Below are 14,952 nucleotides of genomic sequence, written 5' to 3'. Positions count from 1 at the left end.
CTTTCCTGAATGACAAATATGATTCATTTTCCAGATATATATCCTGTATCTGTAAACTGATTGCCTTGTAATTACAGACTTAGGAACTTTTCATTCCTTCCTAAGCAATAACCCCTTGTTTGTTCTGTCTGGAGGTGTTAGGTTGGAGAACAGGTGAGCTTTCTGTACTTCCCTTGCCTCAGGCAGTTGCTTTGGTAGAACATGCAGCCACAGGTAAAGTCTCAGTGCAGCAAGTTATTCTCACCCTCCTCCCCCCAACTTTAGAGCATCAGGTGCTAACCCACACACACAGCTTTGCCAGGACCAGTTTTTACTGTTACACAAACACTTTTAGTGTCAGTTTTCTGAAGGGAAATACTTTGTTTTATATCTAGAGAGAGGGCCTACTTCTAGTCTTGGAACTCACTGTATAGACCAAACTGGCCTTGAACTCATAGAAATATGGCGCATGCCCTCTGGAGTCCTGGAATTAAAGGCATGTGCCATCATGCTTGGCTGGAAATGCTTTAAAAGTATTGGTAAAGACGGAGAGATGGTTCAGTGGTTAAGAGCACTGGCTGCTCTTGCTGAGGACCCTGCACCCACCACATGGCGGCTTAAAAATGTCTAACTCCAGTTTTAGGGGATTGCACACTCTCTTCTGGCCTCTATGACACCAAGTGTGCAAATGGTGCATATACATGTAGGCAAAGTACTCATACAATTAACTTAAAATTAAAAAATACAAATATTGATAAGGGCTGAAGAGATCATCAGTGATTAAGAGCATTTGTTTTGCAATCAGAGAACTAGGGTTTAGATCTTAAGCAAAGTGTCCAATAAAAGTTGTAACTCTTAGCTTCTAGGACCTTGTGGGGAAACACACACACACACACACACACACACACACACACACACACACACACACACACACACACAGAGTTTCATTCTGCAGTGCTTGCTGATCTGGAACTCACTGTGCCGTTATGTTTTAATGTATAAAGTTGGAAAGCATCTTACTGCTCACAGTTGCATGAGTTTATTGGCTGTGTTTAAAAGACTGCTTCTGAGGATTAATTGCCATTAGTCACTCGTGCATGTCACAAGGGGTCACAGAGTATTGTGCTCGTGGTGTAGAAATGGCTCCTTTCCCTGGTTTATACAGAAGTTTGCTTTGTATGTTTTTTTGTCCAAACCTTGTTTCATTATGTTCAGCTTCCTTCAGAAGCCGGGTATAAATCCTGACCAGAACTTCTCTCCTGCTTCTGGAAGTGTTTATATTAGCTTTGTAATTTCCTCAGCTGGCTAACTTTAGTTGTACTATTTGAAGCCACTTCCATTAGCTAGCTAAAAGTGTCTCCATTGGAGCTAAACATTGAACTCAGAGTAAAAATGAGGCTTTCTTCAAAATTATCAAGTGCATCTTTACAATGCTGAAAACATCCAGGTAATTTGAATATCACTTAGATTCCAAAATAAACAAAATTCTGGTCTTCTTTATGGGTTTTATTATAAAGCATTTTCTTATGAAAAATTTCAAACACGAAGTTTAAAAGATTGTAAAGTACCTGTAGGCTTAGCATTTTTTAAAAAATGATTGTATTTATTTATAATTATATTAAAATGTGTATGTCTGTACATGTGTATGTAGATGATGTTTATTTACATGTACACCCATACATGAGGAGCTAGAGTTCCAGCAGTTGTGAGCCGATGGGCAGGGTGCTGGCAACTGAACCCGGGTCCTCTGCAAGAGCAGTGCGTGCTCTGAACCGCTGAGCTGTTACTTCTTTCCAGCCTCTGGACTCACCCTCCTGATTCCGTAATTAACATTCAGTTTTATTTTTTTAGTCACTTAAAAAAAAAGATTTATTTATTTCATATATATTTGTACACTGTCACTGTCTTCAGACACACCAGAAGAGGGCATCAGATCCCATTACAGATGGTTGTGAGCCACCATGTGGTTGCTGGGATTTGAACTCAGGACCTTTGGAAGAACAGTCAGTGCTCTTAACCACTGAGCCATCTCTCCAGGCCCCTAGTCATGTTTTTGTTGAATTTTTTTTTTTTTTTTTTTTGATAGTTCATTAAAGATACTGACTTCTTTGTAGAAAAGGATAGGTTGGTATTTCTTAGCCCACTGCACTTCTTTTGTGTTGTTGGTCAGACTTGTGTGGTTCTCTGATGCTTGCTTATTTTGTGATCATTTATTTTCAGATGAATTTCTGATAGATTGTATTACAAAGACAGAAGGAAGCAGAATTGTTGGAAGAAGAGGTTTTATTGTCATGGAGAACACAATTGGACCAGCCCATTTGCTGTGTGGATATCATTGTCTTAGTAGCTTTATCAGTGGCTCCCTGTTCTGGGGCTATGGCTCATTTTGGTTCTCATGGCTACTTCATTAGCTGTGTGTGTGGTGGCTTTCCATATGGGTTGGGGAACTGAGGTCTAGTGAGACTGAAGGAGTTACCTAATCTTATCTAAAGTGGCATCATTGGTATTCAGACCCCATACAGGTCTGACTCCCTAGAGCATCGTGCTCTGAGACGTGTCTGCACTGCTGAAACTTCCCTTTTTTTTTTTTTTTTTTAATGGAAGTTACAATTTGCATTTGTTTATATCTCAGGTTTGTACAAGTTTGGGACCATACTTAATCTGATTTAATAGTATTCTTCTGTAAAACAGTGTATTATACCAAACACTTTAATGATTGATACATTAAAAAAATCATTATTTCTGTGTGTGTGTGTGTGTGTGAGAGAGAGAGAGAGAGAGAGAGAGAGAGAGAGAGAGAGAGAGAGAGAGAGAGAGAGAGAGAGAGAGAGAAAGAGAGAGGGGGGGGGGGGTTGCCAGTGGTCCCAGAGACCAGACGTGTCATATGCCTCTGGAGCTGGAGTTACAGTTGTGAGCCACGTAGTGTAGGTGTTGGGAATTGAACTTGAGTCTTCTCCAAGAACAGTCAGTATATACATGCACATAACAGCTGAGCTGTCTCTAGCCTATGACTAACACTTTCATGACTGAGAAGTCCTTGAAATTCCTGAGGAGGGAGGATCCTATTTCAAATCAGATGGCCTGGAGTTTTTTAGTGACTTCATTCTTTAGAGCATGAAAGAAGTTCTTTCTTTGTATTAAGCTGAGGCATATATAGCATTCCTTCTGCAGTTATCTAGATCAATATTAGCAAATGTGTTTAGGATATGACACAGAACACTAGAAGTTCTTTCCTGTTTTTTGTGTCTCTTCTGTAATGGAGTTGAATCTAGGGCTCTTGCAAACTGAGTAAGTATTCTGCCACTGAGCCTAGTCCCCACCCCTTGTCTGTGTTTATTTTTTAATGAAGTTTTTGGGATATTAGCTAGTTGGAAATACATTCTTGATAACAAAGACAGGGAACTGAAGCTGCTCTTTTTTCTTTCTGGCTGTTTAAAACCCTCAAATTTCTGGGGAGTCTTTCTGGGATTTATTTTTGACACAGTCTCAATCTCTTGCTCTGGCTGGCCTGGAATTCCCTATATAAAGCAGGCTGGCCTTGAACTCTGCCTGCCCCTGCTTCTAGAGTGCTGGGATCAAAAGTCCAAGGCACTGTAGCTAGCTGGCTTCAGGGAGAATTTTATGAATGACTCAAGGAGCAGTTCATTTCTGCTCACAACTTGAAGTTGTGTTTTGAAATCATCAGTTTTTAATCTTTTTGGAGATCACATATTATTTTTTGAAACCAATGAAAGGTGTGTATTCCCTTCCCGGAAACCAGATATATGCACATAAATACACTTTCACCTGCACATTTTGTAGGGCTACTAATTTCCAAGACTATAATGTAAGCAAAGTACTCAAGACTGGGTGGCGTATGCTGTATGCCCACACTAGGGAACCACAGCAGCAGCAGAACTGAAGTCAGGGCGTGGCAGCAAAGTCAGATCCTGTCTGGGAAAGTGTTCATTCCTCCCTGGGGGCCCCCAGCCATCGAGTGTTATTTTTCCTGTAACAAATCTATGTTTGCTCTACTAAAAAACAAACAATGCTTTAAAGGGGGAAATGGTGCTCTGTAGAGAGACTGTCTCAAAAAAAAAAAAAAAAAAAAAAGGCAAAACAAAGGAAAATAGTAAGATTAGAGGATAAAGTCACAGAACAATCTTGTTAGTGTCTAAGGTATTGTGTTTTTGAGTCTTTGAGATGTCTTATGTCTCCTATTTTATTAAAAATTAAAATGAATATTTGTTAGTAAGCTAAGGTTCTTGGGAATGGATGAATTCTGTGATGATTTCTAACCTTTTCAATTGAGTTGTCTCAGAAGTATTAAGACGGAAGAGCTAGGTGAACTCCTTTGCCAACCCATAAGTTCAGGTGTCAGTTTTTGTTTACCCTAGTGTCTTGATGCACAGCATCGTGCCAGTCCCCAGATCTAAACTGAACCCCAGGCACCCCACTACTGAGCTCTGCACCCTTCTCAGTCTCCTCTCCTTTCTCCTCTCTTCTTTCTTGTTTGTCTTTTTAGAAGCGGAGTATCATAGCTTGAGTTGACTTGGAAGTACCTGGGCCTCCAGGGATTACATTTAAAAAGTTGGAATTTCAGATTCAGTTTTCTTTTCAGATTGCGTAAATTGGAATTTCTATCACAAAGAGACCCCCCCCCCCCTTTTTTTTGTATAGAACTGACTGTTTTGGTTAAATCACTACTTTTAAGAGTTTGCTTATAATTAGAATTTTAAGTTGAGAAATGTCAGGAGTTTTGAGGATCACAGATTTTTTCTTTTTCTAAGTTTTTTGAGACAGACAACATCTTGCCTTATAGTGCATACTGGTAACCCTCCTTTCTGCTTCAGCGTCCTGAGTGCTAAGCTTACAGACATGCCATACCCAGCTGAATTTGCTGGTTAGATTGCTAAACTAGAAATAAGGGAGGAAGCTAGCTGAGGTCTCTCCTTTCTGCTCTGTTTATACAAATGGATGTTTTAGATACCAGGCTCTGAGGAGGCCAGTCTATGGCTTCTTAGTAAACTTAGTATTAGCATTCTTTTCAGGAACAGAAAACCCTAATGGTGTGGAACAGAACTAAAAAAAAATTAATTTTAACAGGGAGATAAATTTTAAATATTAAAGTGAGTAGAGGCCAGGTGTATTTTTCCTGTGTCTCTTGTAGGAGCCATCGCTGGGGACCTTCAGGCAGCCGCTCAGTGGTTTTACTGAGGCAGCTTACTAGGTCAGCATTCTGGGAAAGCTGTTGAGTTTGTTGAGTGCCTGTGGAACTCAGCATCTTTCTAGACAGTTACTATTCTTCCATATATTGTACTGTTCCTTGTTTCAGGCTGTGTGCAAGGGCAATGAATAGGTTAATTTATGTATAGTTGTATTTCCTGTTTGGTCGGATTATATAGTTTTAAGTGAAATGTATGGAGCATAAATGTTTAGATTATCCAGATATCCAAATTATCCTAAGAGATTAATTATCTAGGCTGACTGGGAGAACAAAGGAAGTTGGGTCAGATAATAGAATTTTTTAAATAATTTAAAATTTTACTTTATATAACATAGGTGTTCTGCTCGCATATATGTCTGTGTGAGGGTTTCAGATCCCCCTGAAACTGGAGTTACAGACAATTGTGAGCTGCCATGTAGATGCTGGGAACTGAACCCAGGTCCTTTGGAAGAGTGGCTAGTGCTCTTAACTGCTGAGCCATCTCTTTAGCCCCTGAAAATAATGGAATTTTAGAGAGGTAATCTTGCCCCTTTGGAAGCCTAGAGATAGAGGAAACTAGTTTATATGTGGATTAATATCTTTTAACTATCAAGATAATAAATTGGTATAAAGGAAGGTTAATTTGAAGATGGGGGGAAATGTATATATAATTTAAGTAGCTTGGGGCCACACTCACTTACTTAAATCTCTACAAAGGAGAGTTTTTTAAAAGAAAATTTCTGGTGTTGGAGATATGACTCAGTGGTTCAAAATGTATCATACTGTTGCAGAGGACCCAAGTTTGGTTTTCTAGCACCCATATCGGATGGCTCACAGTGGCCTGTACCTCTGGGCCTTGGGCCTCTGCAAGCAACCTGCACGCACATACCCATACATATATATATATATAATTAGAATAGTAAAAATAATCTTAGAAAGGAAATTCCCTTGAAGTGTAGGTGAACAGACTAGTAAAAGTAGAGAATCATTTAAGCCACATTGATTGTATTGTACGTACGTCTGATTAAAATGAGGAGAGCAGACTGTTTAGATAGCTAAAGAAGCTTTTTTTTCTTCCCAGCATCACTGTCTTTCCCACATGCTTTCCTGAATCGAGCAGTGTGTAGCATTCTGGACTAGAGGAAGGGTAGGTCTCTCCCTGTTTGCATCTCCTCTCCCTGCTTAAGTTCACTGAAGACAAACAGCTTTTCTGGAACCAGATGAATCTTTTGATTTTATGGTTCATACTATGGCACTGGAGTGGGGACAGGAGGGTGGACTTACAAAGTGTTTGAACCCGTCTGGTTTATGGGATTGTTTTTTTCCCTTTTTCCCCATAGGAACGGCGTGAATGTTGAGGGGGCGACACACAAGCAGGTGGTGGACCTGATCCGAGCAGGCGAGAAGGAATTGATCTTGACAGTGTTGTCTGTACCTCCTCATGAGGCTGATAACCTAGATCCCAGTGACGACTCCTTGGGACAATCATTTTATGATTACACAGAAAAGCAAGCAGTGCCCATATCGGTCCCCACATACAAACATGTGGAGCAGAATGGTGAGAAGTTTGTGGTGAGTGTCAGCCTAACTTGATCCTCAAACATTTAGTTAGCTTGTATTTCCCTCAGTCTCGTTATGGTATATTTCAGGAGGTCAAATAAGACTATAGCTTAGGCCGTTTTGTCTGTCAGGAAGTTAGGTTCACTCAGAGATCTTGACACTGACTGATTTATTGTAGGGTGTATCCTAAGTAATGAAGAGTCCTGTTTCTGCTTAAGTACAATTTCACTTGATTTTCCGACAGTTTCAACTTTGTATTTGTGAATTTTTTTATTATATGTCTTTTCTAGCTGTAGTCTGATTTACTGTTGGCTCTGGAGCTATTGAGTGACGTAATTAATTTTAAACGGTATCTTTCAAAATATTTGGATAATGCAGAAGTTTGTCATTGAGGCCTGTGCATTCCTGTGCTCACTCCTCTTCTCACCTTGTTCCTTTCCAGTTGTCCCTGCACGATCAACCCTTGAGCTTCCCCAAGGCTCCACATGTCCGTTTTGTAGACAGTAGAACAAATCTTGAATTTTAGGTAACATGTGACGGCCTGTTTCCATGCTGCTTGTCTTCTAAACTTAGTTGCCGCTGTTTATTTTTTTTCTCTTGGCTGCACTCACTGTGTATTTATTTGCCTTTAATTGTTTCAGAAACATTGACATAATACGCATAAATTCTTTAATTCTTTTTAGAAATGTAGTGGGTTCTGATAGATATTAGCAAATAGACTATGGGGTGTTTAGAGCTGACCTGTAGGGTTGGGGGCCTAGCTCAGTGGGTAGAGTGTTTAACTAACATACACAAGGTTCTGGGTTTAACACTCTATAAAGTAAAAAAAACTGACCTGGTGTTTAGAGTTATCGTCTGTAAAAGTAGGATTTGTCTCATGGGTAGGAATGAGCTACCAAATGCTTGTGGAATTCTTCCTGGGGGCAGAGGAATGCTGCACAAAACAAGTTAGCTGGGGATAATTGCACATAGGCTTTGTGTCAGCATGGTCTCTGTTCTTAGAGCTATACACAAACTTTAGAGATGAGAGTTGTTTGCTTATGGAACTTTTTGAGAATTAGCCCTAGGACTTTGGAAACTTCTGTAGCCTTGAGACAAGGAATGAAACTACTAATTGTTCTTTTGTAAAGGGTCAGTTTTATTAGGCAAAATTTTTGTATGTTAACTTTCATCTGGCTAGATGTCCAGTTTTGTGGTGTTCATAGTATTTTACCACATAAGGGCAGAATACTTTCTTCACCCTCAAGTTCCCCTGTTCTGCTTTATAGTTATTTTCCTTTGTTAACTAACCACTGGTCTGCTTTCTGTCTTTATATTTTCTTTTCTTTTTTTGAATGCCAAACACATGGAGATAAATAATATGTACTTGTATTAGTTATTGCAACAAAATACCCGACAGAAATGAGCTGAGGAAGGGAAGGTTTATCTGGCTCCTGGTTCAAGAGCACAGTGCTGTTAGGGAAGGCATAGAGGCTGGGGTGTTTCTAGTTGCAGGGGTTGGGAGCCATAGGCAGGTGGTCACATCACACCCACACCCAGGAAGCAGAGAGATGAATGCTGGTACCTAACTTGCTTTCTGCTTTTAACTTTTCATTTGGCCTATAGATGGTGTTGCCCACATTCAGGGTAGTCCTGTCCCCCTCAGTTAATCTTGTTTGGAAATGAAAGGTTACCTTCTGTATCCAGTCAAGTTAACAATAAAGAACTACACCAATGTGTATGTGTGAGTACACATACGTGCTTGTGCATGCAGAGACCTGAGGTCATCGTCAAGTGTCTTTCCTCAGTTGCTTTCCAACTTTACTGTTATCAGCTCTTTACATTTATTTATTTGTATGTTGGGGTTGGGGTGTGGATGTTTGTGTGCATGGGCGTGTGTAGGTCAGGGAACAACATGTGGGAGTTGGTTGTCTCCTACCATGTAGGTTCCAGGGATTGAACCCAGGTCATCGGGCTTTGTGGCAAGCAGTCTTACCAGCTGATCCATCTTGCTGACCCTCTTCTGTATTTCAAGAAAGTGCAGCACCACCAAGATAGCTCATTGGATAAGCGTGCCTGCTGCACATCTATGAAAACCGGGTTTAGACACCCCTGGAACAGGTAGATGGGTGGAGACAGGATCATGCTGGAACTTGCTGGCTATCAAACTGTCTGAGAAATAAAGAGCCCTTGCCTCCAAGTAACCAGGCAGAAGTGATGGAGGAGGACACTCAGTGTCGTCTGTTGTCTGTACACCACACTACACAGGTGTGCGCGAGCACACTCATGCAAATCTGTGCCAGACGACACTTGGATATGTAACTCAGAGGGAGATACTATGCTTAGCATACATGAAGCTCTGGTTCAGGCCCTAACACCACATAAACCAGGTGTAGAGAACATGCCTGTAATCTTAGCACTCAGGAGCTAGAGACAGGAGGATCAGTAGTTCAAGGTCATTCTTAGCTACATAGTTAAGTTTGAGGCCAGTCTGGGCTATAAGAGACCCTGTTTGAAAAATTCAAAAGAAAAGAAAATAAACTGACAAACTGCTTTTTAAAGGTGTCTTTGTTATATTTTCTCATCTGCAATAAAGAATTCTAGCTTTTTATAACTTCAATAGTTGGTATTTTAATTGTACTCTACCCCACTCCCCATAGGGACTTGCCATGTATCCCTGGGTGGCATTTAACTCATGGTTTTTCTGCCTCAGACCAGAGATGTCAGATCTTCTTAGAGCAATTGGTTGTGAGCTTTTAGGTGGAACCAAACTTGGGTTCTCTTAACCACAGAGCCATCCCTACTAGGGACTATTCTGGTTTTTATTTTGTTAAGATTTATTTGTGTGTGTGTGTGTGTGTGTGTCATCTGTTTGTAGGTGCCTGCAGAGGTGAGAAGAGGTTGTTGGATCCCTGGGGCGGCAGTTAAGGGGAGGTCGTGAACTGCCAGGCATGGTCCTTTGCAAGAGCAGGAAGTGCCCTTAACCACGAAGCCATCCTCCAGTCTTCATGTGGGCATTCTTGTGGGTATAGTGGTATCCCACTAAACTTTTAATTTAATGAGTTGATTTTCTTAGTTTAATTGCCATTCATCTGTTCTCGTCGGTGTGGGGATCATTAATTTTCTGTCCATTTAAAATTTTGGTTGTTTTATTATTTTATTATAAGAATTTTTTTTTGTGTGTGTTTCTCTTAGAGAAATGTTTTGTAAGTATTTCTCATGGTCTGTGGCTTGCCCTTTTATTTTTTAAACTGTTTTAAAGAATGGAAGTTAGAAACTTTGGTGAAGTCCACTCTATCAAATTTTCATTATTGGGTATGCATTTTATGTTTTAGAAAAGCTGCCTAACTCCAGAATGTCAGCCTTTCTACCTTCAACTCTCTTCATCAGGGTCTTATCATATAGCTTAGTCTGGCCTTGAACTTATGATCCTTCTGCCTTAGACTTCTGAAAGCTGAGACTACAGTTATGTTCCACCATACCTGACTTTATTATTCCATTTTTTATAAATGTTTTATATTTACTTTAAATAACATTACTATTTTTTGTAATGGATTTACACAATAATGCATAAATCATTACTATAATCATTCATATAAATTGTATCATTTGCTGTTGTTTAGAGCATTTACAGATTGTACCACAGCAATCAGTTCTACAGGGTCTTCATTACTTTGATACAATATATAGCCTATGGCATCATCCCCCCAAACTTTTCATCTTCTTCCAGTTCTAGATTATATTAGTGTACTTTCTGTCCTATAAGTTGATATATACTGAATATGTCATATAAGTATGTCATACATGATTTTTTAGTGGTACTTGCTTCTTTCATTTAATATGTCTTCAAAGCTTACCTGTGTTATATTAATGAACCTGTATTTTATTTTAACTTCTATCAGTTTTCCATTGCATGGGGGATTTATTAGTCAAGGTTTTCTGAATGAATAGAACTGATAGAAATGTGTGTGTGTGTGTGTGTGTGTGTGTGTGTATAATTGTCTGTCTGTCTGCCTTTAAGGTTTTATTGCTGTGTTACAAAGGAGAACATTAACTGAGGCTGACTTAGAGTTTCAGAGGTTTAGTCTATTATCATCATGGTGGGACACATGGCAGAGTATAGGCAGACATGTTGCTGGAAGAGTCAGTTCTCTACCAAGTGAGTTACAAGCATTGACTGGGGTTGTTAGCCTTGTCAGTACCCACTGACTGGCATCTTCTTGCCTTAGAATTTTCTTTAATTTTGTGTATTTGTATAGTTACTAAAGTTTTTGTTGATTGGATTTAAAAATATTTATATTTTTTCAAGCTAATAAACAATGCAGTGTATCTTGATCATAATGCACTCCAAATCTACTTCCCCACTTACCAAAAGCACCCCAACATTTCTACTTCCCCTTCAGATCATTTATTTATTTATTTACTTGTTTGTTGGTTGGTTACCCTCTGAGTTGGTGCTTCTTGTTGGAATGTTGACTGACCTTGTGCAGGCAGCCATAAATGTGGAGAGTTGCTGAGTGCAGCAGCCATGTTATGTCCCCTCTCCTTCCTCTGGCTCTTACATTCTTTTCATCCCATTAACACAGTGTTTCTTGAGCCTTGAGTGGAGGAGAAATTGATACATGTTTCATTTAGGGATAGTTACTTATCCATAGCTCTTTAACCAGTCATCAGTCTGCATTAACTGTTGCTCATTTCCATAGTAGCTTCTCTGACCAGGACTAAAGGACTCATTGATCCTGTACATAAACAGAATTAGTTAGAAAACCATTTGACAATGTGTCCATTTAGCAAGAACACAATCATAGGTTTCCTTCTAGAATTTATGATCTTCTATAGTCCTGGGCTTTTGACCAGATTGATGTACCAGGCATGGATTTAACATATGGAGTGAGCCTCAAACCCACTTCAAAAGCAGTTGCTACTTATTCTGTTTGCTGCAAGCGCACAGTGGGCACATCTTGCTTGGTATGTCAGTATTGTAGAACGCACGGTTCCTTGTTGGTTAGTACCATTGATGAATTTTCTTCCCCAGCAGCCTGCAGAGGACCTCTGGCACTTTGAAAACTAGCCAGTAGGGAGGATGTTTTCAGTCAGTTCCAGCTTGATTTCTCTGTTTTCCACAACCAAAGTGTGTATATGTCTGCAGCAATAGAGTTTGATCACTTCCTTTTTTTTTTTTTTTAAGATTTATTTATTTTATGTATGAGTACACTGTCTTCAGACATATCAGAAGAGGGCATTGAATTCCATTACAGATGGTTGTGAGCCACCATGTGGTGGTTGGGATTTGAACTCAGGTCCTCTGGAAGAGCAGTAGTGTTCTTAACCACTGAACCATCTCTTCAGCCCTGATCATCTAGTTTGATAGGTAAGCGAGAGCAATGCAACAGCCGCTGTTTTAAGGACTTTTGGGGCTTCCCTGACCAGTAATTTAACATTTCATGCCTCATACTGATATTTAATAACTCATGTCTTTAAATTATACTTTTAGCTGGGCAGTGGTGGCATGTGCCTTTAATCCCAGCACTTGGGAAGCAGAGGCAGGTGGATCTTGGAGCTAAAGACCAGCCTGGTCTACAGCCTGAGTTCCAGGACAACCAAGGCTACACAAAGAAACCCTGTCTTAATAAAAAATAGCAAAAAGCCCAAAAGCCAAGAAACTAAAACTACCCCCCCCACCGTTATACTTACAATGTACTGTTTTTTTGTACTGGTTTCTGATTTCTTGTGTGTGTGTGTGTGTGTGTGTGTGTGTGTGTATGTGTGTGTATGTGTGTATGAGAGAGAGAGAGAGAGAGAGAGAGAGAGAGAGAGAGAGAGAGAGTGTGTGTGTATGAGAGAGAGAGGGAAGGAGAGAGACAGACAGACAGACAGACTAGAAGAGATGATACAGGTTATGATTATAACCTTTGATTTTGTTGAAACTTGGTTTATACCCTAACATACAGACAGTTCCGTAGGATTCTATTTGATGATGAAGTAAATGTGTATTCTGTAACTCTTAAAGTGTTGTATAAATTTTTGGGGGGTGCTTTTAGTCTTTGGAATAGATTAGCCTTGACTTTTTGTTGTTGGTATTTTGGAGGGATCTGGATGATTGATTACTCAGTGATGAAGGTGTCGTGTCAAGTTTCTAACTATTTATTGTTCTAGAGTCTCTCTCTTTAGTTATAATAGTATTGATCTATATAATTGTATGCTTTGGGGCGTACATATATTTGCAATTCTTGTTTCTTTTTGTTGAATTTGTCCCTTTTTCACTATGTATTGATAACTTTTATTTCATTATATTTTTTGTTGTTTTTTTTTTTTACTTAAAACCTATTTTAGCTACTATTGCTTGCTCTTAGTTTTTGTTTGTCTGATTTTACATTTTTCATTCATTACTTTTGGTCTTTTTCTTTACTTTGTAAAGTAAGTTTCTTACAGGTAGCTTAGTATTGGTCCTTAATCTAGTCAGTCTATATCTTTTAAGGGGGAATTTAATCTGGTCACTTTCAAGATTATCAATAAGTAAAAACATGTTCTTGTCATATGATATTTTTTCTAGTAATTTTGTATATTTTTCATTTATTTTTGTGGTTTGATTTTTTGTATTAATAAGGTTCAATTATTTTCTCTTCCTCTTTTGTATATGTATTCCACTAGAGCTTTGTATCTTCATGATAATCATTACCGTTTGATTTTTTTTTTTTTAAATCTGGTAGAGGACTCTAACGTAATGATGGATTGCTTCAGTTTTTTACTTCTCTCAAAAAGATTTCGTTTTTTCTTCTTTTTCTTTTTTCTTTTTGATAGACAGCTTTATTGAGTGTATTAATTAGTGTGGCAGTTTTTTCTTTCAGGACTTTAAATGTACTATTCCTTTCTCCTCTGGCTTATAAAGTTTCAATTGAGACTCTGATGTTAGTATAATGATTTTCTCATACATGATTTAACTTTTATTTTAAAGATGTATATGGGGTTGGAAATTTCCCATCATTGTCTTATAGTGTCTGTCATGGCAGGGAAGGCACGGTGGCAGGAGCACAAACCTGACATTACCTCAGCAGTTTAGAAGCAGAGCTGTGTTGTGTGCCTGCATATGTTTTGAAGACAGAGTTTCTCTGTGGCCCTGACTGTCCTGGAACTTGATCTGTAAACCACGTTGGCCTCAAACTCAGAGGATCCTCCTGCTTCTGCTCCCTGAGTGCTGGGATTAAAGGTGTGCGCCACCATTGCCCAGCCTGTGTCTTTCCTTTATTGAGGTAGGGCTTTATGTAGCTCAGGCTGGTCTCACACTATGTGGCTGAGAATAATGATGAATTCCCTGCCCTCCTCCATCTCCAAAGTGTTGGGGTTAATAGGCAAGCTTTAACACACCTGGCTCGTTTCTAGGATTTCCCTTTTTGTATTATTCTTTTGCTATTTGGTCATAAGATGCCTCGGAGAAAATCTTATATTGCTTAAATCTGATAACCTGAATTACCTTCTCCAAGATCTTAAAAAATTTCATCAGCTCTTCACTGAGTATGTTTCTCCTCCTGTCTTTCTCTTTCCTTTCTCCCTTCCTTCTTTCTTCCTATCTTTTTTTCTTTTTAAATTTTATGTGCATGAGTGTTTAGCTTATATGGATGTATGTATACAACATGAATGTCTGGTGCCCAAAGAGGCTAGAAGAAGGTGTCAGATCCCCTAAAGTCCAGTCTCTCTCACCACAGGATTAGGAATCATATTTACCAGGCTCATGTGGCCAGTGCTTTTTACCCACAGAACCATCTTGTCAGCTCAGTCTGTATCAGTTTTACAGGGTGGTTTTCATTAAGAAAATGGAAAGATTTCCTGCCGTGTATCCTGCACGGTTGCTTGAATAGGGTTCACTGGTATTGGTTAAGGGTGAGTTCTTTAATGTAGTGTCTGTGTAGCTTTTACTGGTATAATCAACTTTGGTGATGTCTGAATATTTTAGTGTTGCATAAATTGTATGGTTATAGTATCAGCCAGAATACAGCTCTTTTGGGCAGGTTGGTTCTGTGGGTTGTATGGAGGTGGCTTTACCATGGAGGGCCTGTAGAATATAGGTGAGGTGGAGCTGGTACAGAGCAGAGTGTATTATCATCACATTTTAAGGACAGTGTTGGTGTAGGGCCATGCTGATGAGTTTAGGTAGTATGCATATCCGCAGCGTGGCATGTAGCAAAGCAGAAAATACATCAGAATCTAGTGCTCATGGGAGCCAGATGGAACCAGTGGGCCTAGAGGGCTGC

The 14,952-nt window shown here is 39.4% G+C and overlaps 1 protein-coding gene across 1 annotated transcript in view; it reads left to right on the top strand.

Moving 5' to 3' along the window:
* Positions 1-14,952, top strand: part of SNX27 (sorting nexin 27) — a gene marked incomplete at its 5' end in the record, with an annotated part of 67,946 nt that overhangs the window by 10,399 nt on the left and 42,595 nt on the right. The window contains one exon of the mRNA XM_080915115.1: positions 6,505-6,736. Within this exon, the coding sequence (XP_080771241.1) occupies positions 6,505-6,736 (232 nt within the window). The remainder of the gene's footprint in view (positions 1-6,504; positions 6,737-14,952) is intronic.

The sequence above is a fragment of the Micromys minutus genome (assembly GCF_963924665.1).
Source record: "Micromys minutus genome assembly, chromosome: 4".
Classification (NCBI taxonomy): Eukaryota; Metazoa; Chordata; class Mammalia; order Rodentia; family Muridae; genus Micromys; species Micromys minutus.
Note: the sequence above shows the minus strand (reverse complement) of the source record. Positions and strands in the feature narration are given on the sequence as shown.